General features: G+C 42.7%; 1 protein-coding gene, 1 long non-coding RNA gene and 1 pseudogene across 6 annotated transcripts; all 3 read right to left on the bottom strand.

The window, feature by feature from the left end:
• Positions 1–1,186: 1,186 nt before the first annotated feature.
• On the bottom strand, positions 1,187–12,676 carry LOC115732122 (annotated as a pseudogene).
• A 2,754-nt stretch (positions 12,677–15,430) lies between these two features.
• Positions 15,431–16,447, bottom strand: LOC125315117. Its single transcript, XR_007198482.1, has 3 exons — positions 16,392–16,447; positions 15,993–16,170; positions 15,431–15,914 (listed from the first exon to the last, which is right to left on the bottom strand). It is a non-coding gene; the product is annotated as an uncharacterized LOC125315117 (long non-coding RNA).
• A 1,340-nt stretch (positions 16,448–17,787) lies between these two features.
• Positions 17,788–20,602, bottom strand: LOC115757567. Of its 5 annotated transcripts, none has more exons than XM_048279227.1 (6): positions 20,044–20,602; positions 19,814–19,955; positions 19,571–19,675; positions 18,603–18,858; positions 18,374–18,451; positions 17,788–18,026 (listed from the first exon to the last, which is right to left on the bottom strand). In XM_048279227.1, the coding sequence occupies exons 3-6, from the start codon at positions 19,607–19,609 to the stop codon at positions 17,890–17,892; spliced, it is 510 nt and encodes a 169-aa protein (XP_048135184.1). In that variant the 5' UTR covers positions 19,610–19,675; positions 19,814–19,955; positions 20,044–20,602; the 3' UTR covers positions 17,788–17,889. The 5 variants fall into 5 exon arrangements, with proteins under 5 accessions (XP_048135184.1, XP_030553717.1, XP_048135185.1 ...); XM_030697857.2 differs by having other exon boundaries at positions 19,864–19,955; XM_048279228.1 differs by having other exon boundaries at positions 20,268–20,602.
• Positions 20,603–22,134: the final 1,532 nt, after the last annotated feature.

The raw sequence follows: 22,134 nt of genomic DNA, 5'->3' as shown, positions 1-22,134 counted from the left end.
GTTGAAGTGATCATAAAAGAACAAATTAGTAAAGCTCACACTTATCACGCGAGCTTTCTGGGGGTCTCTGCTTCATTCATTCACCAATTCCTCTCATCTCTCTCTCTCTTACCTTTCTGTTACAAGCACGCCTAACGATTTACACAGACATGTATACATTTTCCCCCTCCCTCTCTTTCTGCAGATCCTGAGACAATGCGGGTCTTGGAAAAAATGAAACATAAAAGCAGAGATGTTCTGTCGAAACCTTCAGGATAAGTCAAACCCATGGTGCCGTTGACTGTCCCTCCCTTTTTCTTCCCCTGACGTGCAGCATTATGCATAATGTGACATTGTTTGAAAGATGTAATGAGCGCATATACCTTAGAAGATGCTGGCACAAAAGTTTGGAAAAGACAGTGCAAAAACCCCTAGCTATGGCTAGTTTTGTACGGATTTTTTTGGCCTCTCATGTGCAATGTCAAGGTCCTTTTCCGGGCCTCGAATGGTACACTCAGTTAGATTCCTAGGTGGGGGCAAATCATGGGTGGTCTCCTAAACAGAATTCTCTCTAACTTTCTCCCACTTCCAACCGACAGCCAAAGGGAGTCGACACATGCGGAATTTCCATCAGTATTTGTTGGTGCCGAGTCAAATAGAAGCGTAGAAGGGAGAGGAAATCATAAAGGCGTACCACAACAAGAAGATATGCACATCCGACTTGGGAAGAAAGATACCGCCTCCGAATTCCACTCATTGAACATGGTTCTAGGTCCAACATCCTTAAACTACTGCAACTGACATTGGCCGAAAAGAGGATTACTACATGGTGAGGAGTGAATGGTGCCTACTGGGCTCTTGCGCGCCCCTGCTCTTCCGTTCTGTGAGGTAACTGCCGTTCTTCAGTCAGAGAACTGGAAACTCTATCAGAAGATATCCTCAGCAAGAAGGTAGAATTACTCAGCCATCCCAATGTTCACTTGTGTGAGGAACAAATCAGAACCTATTGCTAATCGGAGATGGATAACAGACTGACCTGAAACGGAACAATTTGCAGACAAAAGACTTTTGGAGCGCAAGTGATTCAGAGCGAGCAAATTCAGCTCGATTACAACATTGAACGGCCAAAACAAGGACATTGGTCCAGATGAGACAATTTATGCCGAGCCTGTACTTTTTTCCATCAAAGGAAACTTCACGTTATGAGCATGCTATGCAAAGACTAATAACAAGATAAGGATCCTAACCCGTGAAGATTATAATAGATATGCCAGCACTCACAGTTAGAAAATGAGGAGTAGACCATCTGACATAAAAAAAAAAAAACCTCAGACAAGTTTCACTGAAATGGGGAGATTTACTACATGTTCAATCTGACCAGAGGTCGACAAGAAAAACCAAATATATCTGACCAGAGGGAAGAACACAAAAAAGAAAAGAAAAAACATAAAGCTTCTGACAAGAATTGTCATGCGTGACAACATTTCATTCAGTCCACTGAGTTCCTAAACAAACGCACCAAACATCCCAGGAAGATCCAGCCATTACTTGCAGCAGCTGGCCTGTAATACTTCCAACAAACTCCCTCTCCGGCAAGGCCCCATTCACAGCTCAAATGTCGGAATTTCTGACTCGGAACCGCATCTGAATCGGTACATTGCTCGCCAGAAGATACGTCCATAGGGGTCGCTCTCTCTTTTCTCTCTAAGATACCCGATGCATCGCTCCACTTCCGATTTGAGCTGTAAATACAACTCGTTCGCTTTCTCCCGGTCTTTGAGTTCTTCCTTCCTCTCTTCAGGAGTAAGAAAAGACCCAAAAAAAAAAAAAAAAAAAAGGCAATAAGTCATCGGGCATAAGAACACAAGTAACAGAAATTGAAGCAGCTTCAGGGTGGATGAGCGCAGGGCACAGAATGGACATACCCGCTGTTCCTGTCGGTTTTCCAAAATAATAATAGATCCGCCCAGGAACTTTTGGCCAAATCAAAGGAACGTGCACGTCTTGATTGGCTACCTCTCCGGTTGCGTTAGCCCTATCAAAGTCGGGCGAAAGATATTTGTTTATCACAAATAGGCTAGCGATCGTGGTTAAGTCCACAAGAAATGTGAATTGGAATACACTGGACTTTCATACCTCGCTTTTGCAGTGTCTTCCGTCGCGTGTCGAATCCGGTCCCTGAGGTATGGGATCTTCATTTGGTCATCATAGTCAAAAAACACCTGCGAGGTGCGAAATTTAGATTAAAGAACCATGTGGACATTGACTCAACAACATCTGCGAGATGTCACACTATAAAATCATGTGCACATGAAGTTACCAGAGTTGGATTTGCATACAAGTTTTGATGTTCAGTGGATTCAAAAAAGGTTCTCTGCCTGCCTTCATGCAACTAACTGGTCAAGTTCCAATTATGTACTTTTAGAAAAAAGAATGCACTGCGCTTGAGCATAATATGAAAGCATTCGAAAGCAATATTATGTTGATGCTATCCTGTTAAAAGCTTTGCAACAAGGTCGGACATCTCCATCAGATTAGTCAAAGATTTTCAGGTGTAATTAGGCCAGTTACTAGCAAAACTCAGTGCATGTAAGAAAAATAAGAGCATCCAGCTCTGCACGTACCTGTTTTCGAGTGAAAAGACAAAATCGACCAGCAAAAAACGAGCATAAAAAAAAAAAAAGCCAAACATTCTGTCAACGATTCGAAACATCTCTTATATGCAGTTACGGGAGCACAAAATTCCACTAGAGCAGAGGACTTACTTTACCAAAGTCATCTTCTCCCACAGTACCAAAAGGCACTATTGTCGCTCCAAATCTAGTTGCCATCCGCACGAACTCAGACTGCTCTGGCCAAAATAACTTGTATTCTTCACCCTGTCAATTAAATATGACATGGCCTCGAGCTTTGATAAGCTTTGCATTGGTTTGATCAAATTTAAAGTTATTTCATCAATCATGTACTCTCCCACAATACAAACCAGTACCTTACGGTGAAGCGCTTCACGCATTCCTCCAGGGTAGAGCAAAACATGCGACTTCAATGACAGCAGCTTAAACAAATTGCTCGCAGAAACGGGTACTGCACCCATGGCGCGGAAGGTGTCATAAAATGCTGGCGGAGGCACTTGTCCTTTCTGAAAGATCATTGGATGGGCTATGCCACGCAAAAGTATTCTCCTCTCGTTGAGGAATCACATAACGAGAGGAACCAGCTCAAGGCCCAGCAGCATGTGATACCCGACATATATAACAGGACCCTCCGATGGAATACCGTCCAGACCCTGAACAGCCGAAGGTGCCAGACTAATTGATGCACTGCGGAGCGGTGATCTCCGTAAGTTTGGTCGCTGCGGTCATTTCCTTTTCCTGGTAGGTTGCTCTCTTTCCAGAAGCTAGAGTTATTGCTACCATCTCATATGTGTACTGCGATTTCAAAAGAAATATGATGCACTTTAGCTTCATTGAAGCATTCGGTTTTGTTCTTTGCATGCAGGAAGACGATGTTGACTTGGTCAGCATTGTTAAGGGCGTTAGCTTTTACCGACGGGGGAGAACTCTCGACTACGTTTCAGACTATCTCCCACCGACCCCTGCTGAATACGCAAAACTTTATGACTCAAGTAGGTAAAAGTTTTTATCTGAACTTTGCTTTAGGGTTAAAAAGAAAAAAGAGGCTAGCAGTTTAAGACGCCTTCACGGATATCGTGTTCTGTGTTGTTAATCCAGCATTTGGTCAGCTAGTGACCTTATGGCACGATCCATCCTGGTACCCACGCATGCTCAATAACATGAGACAAAAGAAGACGCATGTTGTTTTGTCAGAAAAAAAGAGTTGCAGTTGACTTAGTTTGTTTCAACATCAAGATATCTGTGTCCTCGAGTTCCTATTGGGATTAGCTTTCAACCTTTACACTACTCTTATCTGGCAATTTGCATAATTTTAGATGTTTCGAAGAGATAACCGCACCGGTGATGCTGCAACTCTTTTTTTCTGACAAAACAACATGCGTCTTCTTTTGTCTCATGTTATTGAGCATGCGTGGGTACCAGGATGGATCGTGCCATAAGGTCACTAGCTGACCAAATGCTGGATTAACAACACAGAACACGATATCCGTGAAGGCGTCTTAAACTGCTAGCCTCTTTTTTCTTTTTAACCCTAAAGCAAGGTTCAGATAAAAACTTTTACCTGCTTGAGTCATAAAGTTTTGCGTATTCAGCAGGGGTCGGTGGGAGATAGTCTGAAACGTAGTCGAGAGTTCTCCCCCGTCGGTAAAAGCTAACGCCCTTAACAATGCTGACCAAGTCAACATCGTCTTCCTGCATGCAAAGAACAAAACCGAATGCTTCAATGAAGCTAAAGTGCATCATATTTCTTTTGAAATCGCAGTACACATATGAGATGGTAGCAATAACTCTAGCTTCTGGAAAGAGAGCAACCTACCAGGAAAAGGAAATGACCGCAGCGACCGAACTTACGGAGATCACCGCTCCGCAGTGCATCAATTAGTCTGGCACCTTCGGCCTCACTCGGTAATAGCCGATCCTTCCCACTAGAATCACAAATCCCATTTAAAGTTAAGTCTACATTTTGATCACAGCTTTAAAAAAGAAGTTTGCATATCTTTAGAAATGAAGGTTGAAGGAAGGGGACAAAAGGGAAGGCTGAAGAAAGTTTAACAGAGAGCGAGCACCTCATAAGCAGATAGAAAAAAAGAGAAAGGAGATGTGGCCGTCATGCCGCTCACAAGATCAAATTGGTTCAGGCAAACAAAACGAAGGATGACAATCACCTTTCCACTGAATAGTGGACAAATTCGCCGTACTAATGGCGTTGCCCACTAGTCAGTGTTACACAGGTTTCGCTAAATGACCCTATGCAGTTGAATTAGGACGAGAATTTAACCTTTAGTTGAAGGATAACTCGTGGAAGTTCTTCCAAATGAGGCTTAGCCTTCGACTCTGCCAAACATATTGGGACAACATCCACTGCGCTAGTAGTTGCAACACGTTGCTTGTTTTTACCATCTAATATCTGAACTCAAGAAAATGAGTAAAGTTTGATATGGGGATGGGCTCGTCCGTATACCTTAAAAACTCTGATTACCCGCTTTTTTCTTTTGGCATTTCTGCCCAAGTGAATCCCCCTTCAAGGAAAATATAATTAAGCCGCTCAACGGAAGATGCAGATCCTGGAAATTTTTCATGCTAGTCTCGCAAACATGTGAGGGAATCCATTTAGTTTGCTTTACTAAAGTGCTTATGAAACCCAACGTATTAGTAACTTCGTAGTTCAAAAGAAATTCAATGACAGTCAACAGAAAGATAACAAGTTGATCCTCATTTGCCTTTGTCATAATATATCAATGTGTCAGTATCATGTTTCCTCCTTGACATTTAGGAGAAGTGTGAGATAGCAACAAGACCGGCTGGTGATGTCTTCCCTTCCAAAATCTACATAACCATCTTAAACTCCAATCTCCTAGCATCTAATTGTATGAGATAATGGATAAAATACGGACCTTGAAAGCACCAGAGTCTGTGGCTCGAACAGCTTGAACGCTAGAATTCGCGTATGATGAAGCTGATTTTAGCATCTGAAGATTCCACAGAAGAGTTTCTTTCAGAAGAATGGCAGCAAGAACCTGCAGATTTTTCCATAGATCATTTTCCAAGCAAACACGTACTCGGGAAGAGTTCTAATCATTACGTGAATTTGGGGAAAATAAGCCGCGAAAGGAGATTGCTAGTCTCAGGAAGATGATGTTAGCTTACGGATATGTACGAGGGAATGGTCGATATGTCCTTTGCTTGCTGTGGAGGAGGGCCCTTTTCCATGCTAGCCTTGAACGCCCTCGGAAAATCACCTTATGTTTGCCAGAAATGAACCGGAATGAGTGAACAAAATTACAGCATGGCTGCAGCACTAACTACCGAGTGTGCATAAACAATAGCCACACTTCAGAAGCACTTCAGTAATAGCACCACCACGACACATTTACACAGCGGCCTGTGCCCCCTTTTCACCATCAGCAAGCAATAAGGTATACCTAAAAATGGGCAACCATCGCTTAAAACTACGAAACAGATCTTATGGGGGTCCCCTGTAATTGTAGCACCACAAACTATTGTAGGTTCGCTAAATACGCAAATGCGGTACCCATGGCGTTAACGGGCAGCCATGCCTAGGCTATCCTCAATAATTCACTAGTGTTTGTCTCCAATGACAATTGCTTTCAATTAGTCAGAATACAAACATGTCTTAGAGGCTTCTAGTAGACAACTAATACAGTGCTCATCTAAGATTAGCAAGCAGTCGCTAGATCGAGCATGATGATGCATCAAACTTCGCCCCTTGCTTTTTGGCTTAAGGAGGCGACATGTCTCAAAAGTTGCTTCAGTAAGATATTTCTCTCTACACACGTTACTCTAGACCTCAACTGTAGATTTCATTATTATCAGCGTCCACAAGTCAGTAGCCCGGCGTACTATAGAGAAGTGACGAGATAGACCTGAAACAATTCCTGCTGTGCATGGAAAAGTGCAGCAAAATACAAGTACTGAGGAACAACGCGAACCTGCGATCAATCTCAGGATGAAGGGATAGCTCAGCTGCAACAGCACCGGCATTGACTCCAGCAATGGCAATACAAGTCCTACTAGCGACTTGTCAAAAGAGGTGGCTGCGGAAGAATATGTGCGGCGTTATGTATTTAGTAAGCAAAAATGAACATGAGACTTAGTCCGGCGTGGTTCTATGAGGATGCTGCACAATTCACACAGAGCATTTCTTTTGCCACAAGAAAAGGCTGTTTTTGCAGAGATTGTGTGATAGAAAACCGAGCATTAGTGAGTTGATAAAACAAATAGAATTCCTTGTCCTGCTGCATTCATCTAACTTCACAAGAGAGCGCTCCTCACCTGGGTTGGCCAAGATTAGCTGAAGATCGATGTCAGGGTTGCGAGCTGCGACGGCTAATGCCAGGCATGCTTCCAATGATTCGCCAACGAGATATATAGGTCTAGTTGGGGAGCGGTAGGCCTCCGCCTTGACGGTTCCCTCGACCATTTTCACCAGGTCTGAGCCATGAAAAGGGATTAGGAGTCATCAACTCGTATGGGATGAAGATGAGAGAACTCAAAGCATATGTGGTGGGACGTGGCTTGGTTGTGTTAGGACTCCAGAAAAGCAGGACATGCATTTACCACGTAAAAGTTGATTACAAATGATCTAGTCTTCGGGTAGTGAGCATATATTGAGAATTGGGGAAGCAGTTGGTGAGAGCAAGAAAGAGGAGCACCTGGAAATGAGGTTCTGTACATGACTGGAATGTGCAACCACGAAATCTCGAACAGCCTCAGGTACATGAAAAACATTCGTCTAGTTAGACATTTAGTGCAGCATTAAACAGGGAAGTGCGCAAAATGGTGCATGAAACAGAGTGCATAGTAATTAATAGCCCGCAGGAGGACGAGGAGGGCAACACAGGCACTGGGACTCATCTCACTTCATCCAAACCAGAATTTCTCTGAGTCTGAACACTCCATATTGGCTTTCCTCTCTGTTGCTCTTGATGAGAACTAGGATATTTCGTTTCTCACCTCGTTTGTTGTTTTTCGGCTTTTTATTTAACTCAGCTAGAGAAATCAATCTTGCTCGAGTTAGTTCAAAAATCTGACCCAAGAAGAGAGTGAGTTAAATAAGCAGTCGTTTCTACATCTCCCCCCACAACATCAGAGTTCAGCAAAAAAATTTCAGCACCTAAACAGGGTAAATCCCCTGATTAATATGTATGACTGAGAAAGGAAAAACGATATGTGCAGCAGCTTGCACTAAGCAGGAACAGAAACATGCTTACTTTCCAAGCTTTTTGCATTGGGAAGTAAGCCCAGCTCCGGTGCCGTCGATTCCTGAGAAACAACGTAAATTAGTTACGACGTCGATCACAGGCAACAAAACCGAATGTAGTCACGGCGTCGAGCTGGAGGTGGAGGTGGTGCGCACCAGGTAGATAAAGGAGCAACGGGGATTTCTCCAAGGGAGAGCCGCACTCGAGAGGAGAGAACCAGCGAGGAGGTCCGCCGTCAGTTCTGGTCAGATGCTTCGCCTCGTCGATGAACCTCGTCAACCTCTCCAGTCCGCTCTCCAACTCCACGTCCTCCATGAACGGCGTCCAAGAGGTCTGGTCGCTTCGTTTTGCTCCACATTTCTCCTTGCTTCTCCCCTTCTCCACAAAACTAACCCTCGACAATGGAAAGGCAGTCGCAGTCGCAGCCGCAGCCGCAGCGGAGGACACTTGCTCCTTCCAAACGGCGAATATGCTAGTGGACAATGAGCCGGCTCTCTGATTCTTACCGGCAAAGGAGAGCCGGAGAGGAGACGGCGGACGGGAAGTTACAGGCTGCCATGGAATTTTTGGAGAGCGAAGCAGAAAGCAGTGCGCTAGCTGAAGGTTGTTGTGGAGAGAGAACAATGGTCCCTTTGCTCGACGTTGCTGTGGCCGTAGCCTGTCGAGACGAATAGGACAAAATTTAACATTCAATAGTAATAATAAATAAATAAATAAAGGCCAGGCAACTCGAGTTTATCCGAATCGAAATTCATTCACGGTATTAGTTTTCAATAAATTACCGTTCCCGCGTCAGGCACGATTGACGTCTTGGAAATCAAATTTAATGGTTAATGTTTGCAAGGAACTTTTGTAATATTTCGAAGGCTCCCTAATAAACTAACTGTTCATTGGAGGAAAAAATCACACGATGATCGCACCCAGATTTCAACTCAGTCCTAAACTTCTCAACTCTTTTAAAAAAAAAAAAGAAGTCAATTTAGTCATTAGCCATTTGTGCGAAATCTCAATGCAACATTTCCGATCAAATTTTACCGGAAACGGCGATTTCCGATCATGCTCCACCATTTCACATGGACACACAGCCACTTCCAATGATTTTCGGTGAGAATTTGCGGAAAGGACTATAATTGAAGTACCGCCGGGAGGTTTAAGATTGACGTCTTGAGAAAACAAGCACGATATCTTTAGCCAGCAACACGAGGCACTCAAACAAAACTGATTAATTTAGTTTTCCTTACAAGTTTTCGTCTTACTTCTTTTAGTGTTCATTTCTCATCAAATGAATAAGGAAATTTTCCCAAATTTAAGACGAGGGCACGTTTAGATACAAATCGGGGCTACTCTCTTGTAAGTGGCCTTCCTTTATTTTGTTATATTTTATTGCTGGACCATTCGTGCACGTACATTTCAAATTATTTGATAAATTGTGAAATATCGCATAAAAAGAAAATTTTCCGTTACGGGGCATTAGCCAAAATTAGGAAAGCTGTGTATGGTAACGTTTCCGTTCCCGGAACAACTTTTGGAACAGAAACACTTTTTTCTGTTTCGTTCCCCGGCTACGATTTTTGGGAAGAGAAACGCGTTTGGTAACTACAAAAAAAAAATGTGTTCAAAAGCTTTAATAAAAAGTCGTCGTCTTTGAGAGTGTGAAGGAATAGTCCAAGAACAGAGGGTTGCAAAAAGTGTTCCTCTTGCGTTATAAAATGTGTTCAAAAGCTTTGATAAAAAGTGTTCCGGGAACAAAGAAACAAGTATTTTTTATTTCTCGTTTCTGCTCCAAAAGTATTCCCGTTTCTGAAAAGTGTTCCCGGAACACTTTGGGAACACTTTTTTACCATACGCGTTTCTGTTCTCAAAGTGTTCCGGGAACACTTTGGAAAAAGAAACACTTTCTCCGGAGCGTTACCATACGCACCCTAAATGCCCGAATCTCAAATCTCTACTTCGCATAAGTATGGCTCGGCTCCTACCAGTACCCGCCCCAGAATATGTTGGCGACGACTCTAATATCATCTGGTAGTAAACGAGATATCGAGTTGCGGTCAATAAGGCTTTGTGAGCGGCCGTGCGAAAGGTAAGCGCCACCTCCGAAGAGGGTTGTACGCGCTACAGCAATCCATCGAACCCCTCGAGGTTCATCTCGAGATTCAATAATCGGGTCCCCTCTTCTATCACTGGGGCTAATCGTGCATTAATTCAAACCTCCTTCTCTTTTTTGGACGGAGCTAGAAGAATTATTATTTGGCTCAGTTGATTTGCCCGCTCTAAAGATGAAGCCACAACATCGAATTCTCCAATCCCCCAAAACCCTGATCAACCACATTCTTCCAATGTCTTGCCTTGGCCGAGCACAGGCGCTCGCTCTTGGCCGAGCACAGGCGCTCGCTCTGTACTCGGGCCAGCCACAACCTATACGCAGGTAGCGTCATGCGCTTCTTTACACCCATTTCAAGTGAATGTAACTCTTAGCCTGCTCTTTTCAGCGTGTTGTATTCTTTCAAATATCCGCCATTCGTTGAAGGCTAGCTTTCGACTTTGAAATGCTGAAACTAGTTCTCCAGAAAGTGTAGGTAGTTACCTAACTTCGGTTAGTGCAGCTCCTGGGTCTCATTGCTATGAGCATGCACGTCTGCATAGGGTAGGACCAATTTGCAAACTTTTTTTGGGACTTGCACAGTTCACTGCTCCTTCTAGTATTAACGATACCATGTCTTGATGTTGGATTGTTGATCAATACAACAATCTACTTTTGCGTGTAAGCAACTTCTCCTTTTTATGGAAATTACTGTCTCGGGTATTAGACTTGCTGAACTACTATTGGCACCCTCTAATGTTTAATGTAACTAAATATTCGTCAAAAGTTCTTTATGCATGGATATTCATGAAAGTGATGATTTGGATGTCTTCATGATTTCTGTTCCTATTGCAAACTGACCAAGCAGATGTTTAGATCCACACTGCGCCTTACCATTCATTGCCATGAACTCAACTGGGGAGGGAATCTTTTCACAATCACTGCTACACAAGAGACTGTATTGCATCATAGCACATGAAACCAAAAGAACACATCAAGATCTTCTCTAGAAATAACCTCAACATAAAACTCGCCCGTGGCATGCATGGACGGTCTTTAAAGGTTATAATCATTCACCATCTAACAAGGTAGGCAACTTATATCTACTCCGTCCTTAACATCCTACTCGAAAAATAACACCTCAGGCAGAACCCCGTGTAGATAAAAAGTTATCTCAGCTTGCCAAATGTTTAACGATTGCGAAATCCTACATCAAATTCATCAAGTGATACAAGACGCATCCATTTCAACGCTGGATAAGGAGAAAATGAAAGAGCAACTGTTCATTCATTTCTAGAGTTGAGAATGCCATTCAAGCACCGCGACACTTGAGTTTTGTTAACGCAGACTGTGCACAAGATGAATTGTTCCGCCCCAACCAGTCGATAATTACAGAAGCTGAGGGTCGGCATCTTTCATTTTCACACGTATCCTCTCCCAACTGTTGGCACAAGTCACTACACAAGGCCTCTGTACAAGGAAGTGACTATTACGGTAGATTTGGCGCGCAAAAGCATATTCTTCGTCATCATCTGAGGTTAAATTCTAAAATGATTTAATTGTCATTTTATCAAATCACGGCTTCCTAAGGCGCTAAAACAAGGACTACTATTGATACGGGAGCATAAATGGAGTAGTCCACTGACTTGCCTGGAAAATAGCTGATGTCAACGACATAATAATGGTCTCGGGTTCCATGTTCTCGGATAATAGCCAAGTTGAGTAGCCGAAGACCCTAGACACGAATGAAGGAAGGGAAAATATTAATCTGGTGTATTTAAGTAGACACCAAGAGGCGTGCTTAAATAGAGGAACAGAAATTGGGATAAAGCAGTTGATTACCAGGCGACGGGGAAGTTCTTTTGCAAATCTAACGAGCAAAGGTCCTGGAGGGAAGTTCTGCGAGGCCGACACTGAGGTTATGTAAGGAAATTCAGAGAACACGAACCATGTCTAGTTTAATTGTAAAGATCTCAACCAAGCTCAGCAATATAAGCAATATGAAGAGAACAATCACAAACTGCATAAAGCAACTCCACCAGAACAGAGGGAAATGAAGCCACTAGAAAAGATTAAGTTGAGACCTCACTACCCACAATTCCAAAGGGCAACAGACCACACAAGCCAATCTCAAATAATGGAAGCATTCTCACCAAAGCATTCTCTCGCAAGCAACTAAGAGAAATTGAACAGACCCATTTGCAGACGAAAGTTGTTTGGTTGCGTGGAAGCTCATGCACAGGCAAACAAAATAAAAGGGGAGACCGCGATTCAACATGCGTCGGGCACACAAGGACTTCCATTTCACGCTTAATCCAGTGGCAAGATTGAACACATCCGAATCAGCACCAACATTCCACCCAAAAAAAGGGGAAAAATAAAAAAAATCAGCACCAAGAAACAAATGAACAAACATACCCATGACACTCAGCTGGAACTAGGACAAGAAATTAAACTGAGGACGGGGAAGAAAAAGTTAGCGTCGAATGTACCTTGCGACGACGGAGACTAGGGTTTTGACGTGAGGATTGATCATCTTTCCTCGGAGGGCTTGGGGTCGGTGGGGAACTCCATGGCGTCGATCCAGTGCTCGAAGTCGCAGCCGTCGAGGACGATCTTCTCCTTGGGAGGGCGGTTGTCCAGTTGGGCGACGGGTCCTTCAGGGGCGAGTAGCGAGACCCGGGGGGGTCCGGGTCCTGGGCAGCCGTTGAGGGCACAACGAGCGGAAGGAACGTCGGGTCCGGTTCTTTCTTTGCTATCATACCCGGGCTCTTGTTCCGTCTTACCAGGTCCATCAAATTCAGAGTTTGATGTGCATACCAATCAAAATGGATAGTCCCGGAGCCATTTAATTTTATCTCTAGATGTTTTGACCAACGTATAAGTTAGATAATTAATGATTTTTACCACCTAATAATATAAATTAACCCGAGTTATAACGCTCTCCAACTAACCAAAGCACGCATTTCCATATGTTTTGAATAAGTCCTTTCGATGTTATAAATATAACATTGTTCATTGATTTTCTTACCAATACTAATTGAGCCATTAAGTTAGTTGCTTATAAAATTGGAATGATGATAGGTTCTTGAGCTTTTAATTTGTTCAAGCGATTCCTAAACTTTAGCTTCATGTGCAATGTGATCTCCGAACTTTCAATTTATCCAATGTCATTCTTGGACTTTTGATACATGGTCACTTTAGCCCTTATAAATTATATGGAAATGTTCTATGTTGTCCTTCAATTCAAGTTGAGAAACAACATCAAACACTTTCATATAAGTCGACAGAGGGACATACAGAGGAAGTCCAATTTTTTTCTTTCTTTTTTGTTTCGTTCAATGATGAACCTGTGGAAATAAAGTTCCATTCAACTACTTTTGAGGACCTTACCCTTGAAATAAGTCCCAACGGCTGCCTCCTTAACTCGATCACCTCCAGTATATGGTTCCAGGGTAACTTCACGGCAAGATTCCTTGCAACAATAGAGCGGTAGTAATAATGAGAGAACATTCCGAAACCCTGCTAACAACGGTTGGTGAATCCTTAAGACAACACATCCAATGATCCATGGACTTGAAGATTTCACCATGGTGTTCCAAGCACTTCCCTAAGAGGGTCAAGTACTTTTGTGGCTCTAAATTCTTCGATTTGAAATATCCAATCATCAGCTTAAATAGATGATGGCTTAATGAAGAGCACCCACCCTGGAAAATGCATACCAGAAATGCCACATCAAAAGAAACAAACCAACAGAAAATAAACAAGAGGATTGTTAAAGAGCGTACGGTTGGGGTATGCACAGCTAGAAATAAAAAGTGCTCAAAACGAGGGACTAGCCTTCCATGCATTTGCACCTTTGATTCCGGCTCAGCTTCCTGAGTACAGAGAGACCGAAGAGAACATGCAGGGGCTAATAAATAACGTTGCGGGCCAGCAGAGCACGACAATGATTCCCTGACACAGTCTTGTGCCCAGTTGCTCGTCAAGTCGACGATCCATCTTAGAAAGAGAAAGCCACGAATCCATCCGACCTTAATGCATCTTCCAGCATGAACGGGGAAGTAAAGTGAGAATACTCACTATTCTCGATATTGCTTCAGACAAACACTGAATGCAGCTTTTTAACCCTTCCCTTCCGTGGCATTTTAGAATCCCCCTTCGTTTTATTAAAAATCTTGCCTTCTGGAAACAGCTAGCTTTTGCAAAGCAAGTTTCTTGCGAAAGCACGTCTATGATTTTCGTTTGCATTCTACTGCATAGGTCTGGACTTGAGGAATTTATTTCCCCATACGCAAGGAGCTCCTAACCCCAATAGAAGGAAAGACTAGTCCTATTACTATTTTCAAAAACCCAGCCACCTGGCCCTGACCATCCTCAATCCACAATAAAGCACCAGGCTATCTTCAAAACACATGAGCAACATGCACATGCTCATGCACGGCGGTAGAGAAATAAGGATTTTCTTCCCAAAAACTATCAATATAAGGTCAAACCTGCTCTGATATCATGGCAAGAGTCGCTTTTGGAATTTCTATGCAGGATGAGAGCGATTGGTATAAAATTGGCAGACCATTCCCGTCATCTGCATTTCTGTGTTGTTTACATTGGACCTGAAACACAACCAGAAACGAGAATGAAAACAACATAGGAAATAGCAGAAAGTTCTCAGCACTTCACCGTTAGCCCACTGCTTCACCAAAGGCAGAGAACCACGCAATCCACGAACCAAGTCCATAGCCATTGACCAATTTTCGAGGGCACCTACGCGTTCTCTATTGACCTTGTCGCCGCACCACCGCCACATTGGTGGAGAACAACCAAATAAAAAGCACTTCCCGTAAACGCCTCATTAATACCGTTAACGGCATCTCTAGTCAAGACAACGAACTCGCTGTTCTGTCCAAGCAACTGGCAATTATGCATAATGGACGTCCATGAACCCCTACATGACAGTTTCGATGCCTTAGAAGCCTGTGAGACAGAGAAAGATTCCACAGATAGAATTCCTCCGAGAACAAATGGACACCTCTCCTCTATTAAGTAATACCCCAAGGGCTCAAGCTCAATCTCATTTTATTTCAAGGCGATTTAATCTCTATCAGTCAACCAAATCAGATCAAGCTTCGGCTCATAAGATTGTGCTGTAAATGCTATCTCCATAGTCCAGCATATACGGTACTACTAATTCTTTAGTAACTTAACAATCTGTCGTCTTGTGACACTATTAGCTTTGAAGAAACCAAAAAGCTAGGCAAGAATAATCACCGAGGAACTTCATGCCCATGTTTCAAATGGTAAAAGCAAGATTTACATACCTTTTAAAGAAAACAAAAACATCCAATATATGATTGCAAGCATCCTGCATGCCACACAACTGGAGAGAAGCAGAATGGACATCACTTCCAGCAATTATGTGTTTCCTCTCTGAGTTTATCAATTCAGCACGACACGAAAGTCGGCTTCTTTTTTTTTTTTTTTGGGGTAAGTAAAGTCGGCTTCTTTTTAGCCCTACTATAATCAATAAACAGCTTCAGAATCCAAATTCCATTCACCACCCGCATGTGGCTCCCCAAATAGCAATATGTGAACTTCAGACGAACTGGATGATACCATCGCAAGAGAGGTGGAAAGTAGGAAAGTAAATGCCTGCAAACATACTGATAAAGAATTCGTGACTATAAATTCCAAGATTTTGGATTCTATTTCTCCAATCACGCACCCAATTACTACCACGTACGTAAAAGTTTACATTGGCTGGACTTAGCGATTGAAATGTTACAAGTACCCAAGAAAATTCATATGTAACTTCGTTAGTGTCCCCTTTCACTTTTCCCTACTTCGATGTATATACTTTTTCAAGCAAACTCAGATCCTATTCTCGAAGACTTACCTTTCCATCCAGGCCACTGGATTCTAATAAACAAGTTAGCACATCAAATATGAGTGATGTCCTTTTCTCTGATAATGATATTATCTGGAACATATCCTGCGAGCAAGCTGCAAATAGCAACTGCCAGTTAGAAACAATCACGCGTCATTCACGGCCAAAGGAGGCAAAATTTAAATTTGCTGAACCTCGAATATTTCGTCTTTCGTTGATCACTTCCCATACTCAACCAAAGTTGCTGTACAGAATGAACGCACAACCGCGCCATCAAAACTGCTTAACTCACCAGCCATAAAGACAGTACATTTGCCCAGGTCAGTAACAAGCGCTCTCCGCAATTTGTCATATGCAGTTGCATACAAGACCCTGGCAATTCAATAACAGAAGCCCATGAGAGTAATAATGTAGCAGGCAGCTAGAACTGTCCGGCTTAGAGCAATAAACGACACCTAAAGTAAGCCCATCATAATGCTAAACGGTCTCGAAAGACAAGATATAATGGTCCGAATTGCTGCGCTCCGTCGGCCAATAAACAGGGGGGCTGGAAATGCTGCTGAAAAATGCTAATAACCAAATAGTGCACGAACCCGAACCACAGCTGAACCTCATCCACCAACCCGAGCACCTTCGAATAATCACCAGCGTCCTTACTTTGCCCCATTGCCACGCAATTCACGACCACCACCAAAACCGCAAATTCCCTATCCTCCCTCGCCTGTTTCACCACCAGCGGCAACATTCCACCTTTCGCTTTTGCCCTCCCGCCGCCCCCAAAATCAATCCCACACGGACTCTCCAACAACCTAAATCCCTCGTTCACTGCATATGCAATCATCCCGGAGGACTCGAAACAGTGCACATACCTCGACCTCTGGATGTGGACTGCGTAGGGCTTGCATGCCAATTGAGAGGAGAGCGAGTCCAAGCAGTCGAAGACGGAGCCCGTAGGCCTCGAAGAGGCGCAACTGGTTGGTGGCGGCCGGCGGCGGCGGCGGATTTCCAGGACTAGATGAAACCGGCCGGTTTTAGTCCGGTTCCAGGGCGAGCTAGTCCGGTTCCCGGTTCCTTAAAATTGGAACCGGTGTCCAAGCCGTCCGGTTCCTAATTCCAATGGGAATAGGATTGCCCGGAACGAAGCGAACAATAATTATTTTATTTTATTTTCTAGAAAGTTCTTAAACCTATAAACCGAAAGGCCTCTGCTTCTACTCGTCGTGGCCGAGACAGAAAGCTCTGGTTCTCAGGAATTTCTCGTTGACATCCTGCGCCCACTCCGTCTGATCAGAACCCCTGGTTTTGGCTGATGATGGGAACGCTGGCTCTGGCTCATCCAAGCCCCAAGTGGAGGATTTTCCTTTAAAGCTTTGTCTAGCTCAAGTTGTAAACTCTGTTTTTCACTTTTCGTTCTTTTTTTTTTTTCACTCTTTGCGCTTGTCTCGTTAGTACACTTGCAGATTTTGTAAGGTAAGACATTGGACCCGCTATACTAAAGCTCCTCTGATCTTCAATATAAGATCATATGTACTAACATGATTGTCCAGCGGACAACCAAGTAATAACCTGTTTTTCATTTTTCAACGATGGAGTCGAAAACGTCCTTTTTTGTAGGAGTGATGTGTGCCTCGACCGGTTCCACTAGGCTGCCCAAGAACCGGACCGGAACCGATCACCCCTAGCAGTCGAAGATTAGCTTCTTTACTTTTCTACTTTAATTGTAACACCAAAACGTAGAAGGGCATGCTTGAAGTTATTTTTAGATATTTCAGAACGGTAGTTTTGGAAAATATGAATAAATCCCGAAACAAGGTGTTTTCGTGCTCCCACACATGGTTGAGATAAATTGGACTCGGACAGACAAAATTGGATAGTGACATTTTTCAGAAACAAAAGAGTTACAGAAAACGGCAATTGTACCTCAAAAGGGATCTTTCTACAGAACCCGAAAACAAGCATTAATTCCTTTTCTCTCTCTCTCTCTCTCTCTATTATTCAGTTCTCTTTTTCGGGCCTGGCCATCTTCTGAACGAGGGATCACAAACAACAAGGCTCGGAAAGAGGCTATTGGCAAACTCGGGCGGTGGTAGTTTATTTGCTCAGGTTCTCTTCAAGCCTCTCAATTGCAGCGCCGACACCACTCCTTGCCCCTCCCCTTTGATCCATATCACCGGAAGCAGACAAACTCCCTTCATTTGCTTTATCCACTAGCTTCAAATGGAGCCAACCTGTAGACAAGAACATGGTACCCCAAAAAGGATGTTGAGTTAGCCAAAAAAAAAAAAAACAGAGAGAATCTGGTCTTATTTCATATTTTCATGTCAAGTTTCAGTTTGAGCCTTGTGAAAAGAAGCAGTGTTGTAAAATCTACAGACCGATTAACAAATCAGCAGGATTTTGAGATCATTCCGCTAAGATATTCTATCGGGCTTGACCCCCTTGGATATCTTGTTTCTTAACTCACTAATTTGAACTTGATCAGGACATCGTGCTGACTCGTGCTGACTGTAAAGAAACTCAGAATACAATCAAGCTTTTACTGAAGTTTTTCTGACATGGTCAATCTCAGACTTACCAAGAGGAAAGCAAACTGCAGCTCCAAGAGCTGCACCAAGAGCAACATTCCTTGCACGCCACTTTAGTGATCCTGGTACTAACACGAACTAAAGTTAAGAAAGTAACTATTTTTCCATCTAGGATCAGTTACTTAACGGTATCAGTCCCAAAATATCATACGTTGATTTAGTAGCCCACTGCATAACAGTTAATAAACCAAATCTCAAGGATGGGAAGTAATGCCTTACAGATCAAACCAAAGGTTGCAGCAGTGGCCGAACCAGCTCCAGCTATGTTAAAAACATCATGAACTCCTCGTTTCTCAGCTAGCAGATTTTGCAGACCACAAAATGCAGCAGTAAACATCCCGAGGCGTACTCCACCAATGATGGAGCCACGTGTAACTCGAATGAACCTTTTCTCCATCGCATCCCTCATTAGTCGATACTGCTCACGCTTGTCGGGTGTGCTCCCAAGTTTTAGCATCACTTCCGCATCCTTGCTCTGCAGAACATAGCAAAGTCTTTTACCGCCATCAGTGTGTGATAGAATTAAGCTGAACCAATTTTCATACTTCATGAATTATCTGTGGAAGGGTCTCAGTTTACCTAAATTCAAAATGCCTGACCAAGAAGGGGAAAAAAAGCATGTGAAACAGGAAGTACAACACAGATTGAAGCATTAAAATTCGAATCAAAGAATATACTCTTCATCACTTGATGACTAGGTAAGGACGCAATTGAAACTAAATAAGGTCATGATTCTTATCAACCAAAAAATGACAGAATGTAAGTGCAATTGGAAAAAAAACCCACAACTAAAGTCCCCTTATTTCCCTGTTCTCTTACCTGAGGGGTACTGACTGTTCCGGAATGAAGGGGCACGGACTATTCTGCAATGAACTTCAGAAACAATGCTTAAAAATTATCAGACAGCACATGTTCATTGCTGAATTAATGGTGCATTCATGCCTTCACTTCATTACTGTTTCGTTAATCACCTCATCATTCTTAAACAGAGAGGAAAATGTGTCCCGCCAAATGCCATTTTCAAGAATAACAGATCCACCACTGAAGACAATGTGATTTTGCAGAGCATAACAAGGATATCTCTATTACCATGTAACATTAAGGCCAGGCAGTCGGAACTGATAAACACAGTGCTAGATTCACTAGAGAAGTTGTACCATGGACATCTCGTGCTAATGAATACTTACAACAGAAGCAGCTGCCTCCTTGCTACCTCCATATAACATGCCAGCAAACACTCCAATAAGAGTCGCTGTACCCCAGTTGACTGTTCCAGCCACCTTCTGAGAACCCTGACCATCAAGAAGAGTACGTTAGCCCGTAGATCTAGCATCATCAATCAAACAATTTGAGGATATGATGCGAACACATGAACACACAAAGCTCGTCCTCATTAAGTTATGTCGACACATTGCAGTTTACACCCTTACGTCTTGCTCCAATGCAACTTATTGTCTCGAAGGGCGTATTAAATGCCCACCTCCAGCAGCTGCTCAATAAGATTTTCTCCAAGTCATGAAGAATGAATAACACGTCTCAACAGCCGAGCAAACGCTTCACATACCACCGCTGCTGAAGATTCTCGTGCGACTAATAGAAAAATCAGAACCGAAAATTCACATACGCATTTGATCAAGCATGTGGGCGACAACATGCACACTTCCAACGGAACAGAAATCATCACTCATTTTGTCGCAATGATGCAAGACCCAGCAGAAAAAGAAAAATCCAATCTTCCCAATTGAACGAATCACTTGAGCTCGATAGGCATATAATCCGTGTTCGAGCGAATTGGCCTCAGCAACATGTATTCTCGACTTACCCCAATCACCCCCAAAAGAACCGAAACACGAAGAAATCTGACACGGCAATATCAAAGCTTACGGTGGAGATGGGTTCGTCAGCTTTCTCAGCAGTCTCCATGGGATGTGACTCCGGAGCCAACCGCTGAGCCAGAGAGACGAGAACCTGGATCGTTCCGCGACGGAGAAATTTCGGCAACTTGGTTTTCCCCCAGGAGAATTTCTTCCGTCGAACGAAATATGGGTCGAACGAATTTGGTGTGGTCCAGCGGAGAATCAATGGAGGCGGAGGGCGAACGAGTTTTGAAGGGGTGGGATGCAGTGGCAGGAAGTTGAGACTGGGGAGTTCGCAGGCGATCTCTCGGTCGCGCTCTCTTTGGCGCCGAACGGGGAGAGACTTGTCTTTTCCCCTCTCTTTTCCCTTTTAATTTTCTGATTTTTCCATTGTTATTATTCTCGAGTTTGGAATTTTGGATCGACTAGTCCAAAAAAAAAAAAAAATTACAATCACTTTGAGGTAGTTTAAAAAGCCTAGAAAGCGAATATTATTGTACTTTTTGAATAATTTCAATGAATTCCCAAAGTTTTTTAATATATACATTCATGACGCAAAAGAATCAATGAAGACGATCATACGTCAAAGATAGCGAATGGCTTATTTCCACCGTCACAAATGCACAAATGAATCTCTGTAATGCAAAGGCTTGGCAATGATACGTTGCGTGAGAGACCTCGTCTTGGTGAAGTGACGGATTGTGGAAAAGTTGTGGAATCTCAAAAAGAGCCGTGTTGTTCATTCCTTTTCCGCTCTTAGTTTGCGGAGTCGGGATTTCGCGACATGGAATCGTTGAGAATCTGATGCCGATTGTGCTATGGAGGAGCATCGGTTCTCGCTTGTGTACCTCGGAACTTAAAATCGGGTTTTAGAAACCATGCTTGTTGCATTCCTCTATATTCGCAATCATTTACAATCTATCATTTGTAGTATTTTGACTATTTGTATCCAATCGCGTTGTTTTCAATCATTTTTACGTAATCATGTTGTTTTTATGACGCTGTTTATTACATAGTTGTTTCATTTATCGTTATTTATGTTGCTCTCTTTTTTTTTTATCGAAATATGTGTTGCTCTTTAATAAATCAAATTTAACATTTGGGTTGCTCATTATAAGCTTTGCCCTAGTTGTGGGTTGTGAGTCCATTGGTCAGCACTAGTTGGTAGCTTATAATGAGGATCAACATTTTTGTTTAAAATTCATTTATTAAGGTGGGCAATATCTTTCTCCTACATCAATTTCACAAATATCTTCGGATCGGGTCCTATGTTAAGAGAAGAAACAAACATTGGTGATCTTAATAAATGGAAGATTTACAAGGTAAAACTTAATCAAATATGCCCAAATAAAAAAAAACATTATAAGCTATTTTCAAAATCGGATTGCGTAATCCTAATAGAAGAGAGAGACATGTTCTCTTAATTCTGACGAAATAATTGAGCTTCTCAATTAGATTTCCATTTTCGATAAATAAATAAAAAAAATTAGACTTCGGTTTATGTTTTGTCCATGTAGGTATTAAACTACTTACCAAAAAGGTCTCAACACATCAATCCTCTTATCTTTAAGAGATCCACGTCTCCTACCATGAAGAATCAATTATTGGTACAGTTGGAACGAGTCTATGCATTGGATCAATCAAAATTTGACTGCTACCCGAATTATTCTCAACGATTGAAATATCTTACGAGCTCTAATTATCCGGATCAAGACACGCAACTACAAAATAGCTTATGTATAAATCCCTTTAGCACAAGTACATAGATCACATCATGAAGCAATGAAAACGGCCTTTGGAAGCAAAGCTTGAAGACATAGTCCAAAAGGGGAGGAGACTCTCCTTGTCCGAACAGATATTTCCAGGGCTAATACAATCATTCCTAGATCAAGCAG

The sequence above is a fragment of the Rhodamnia argentea genome, chromosome 5 (genome assembly GCF_020921035.1).
Source record: "Rhodamnia argentea isolate NSW1041297 chromosome 5, ASM2092103v1, whole genome shotgun sequence".
NCBI classification, from domain to species: domain Eukaryota; kingdom Viridiplantae; phylum Streptophyta; class Magnoliopsida; order Myrtales; family Myrtaceae; genus Rhodamnia; species Rhodamnia argentea.
Note: the sequence above shows the minus strand (reverse complement) of the source record. Positions and strands in the feature narration are given on the sequence as shown.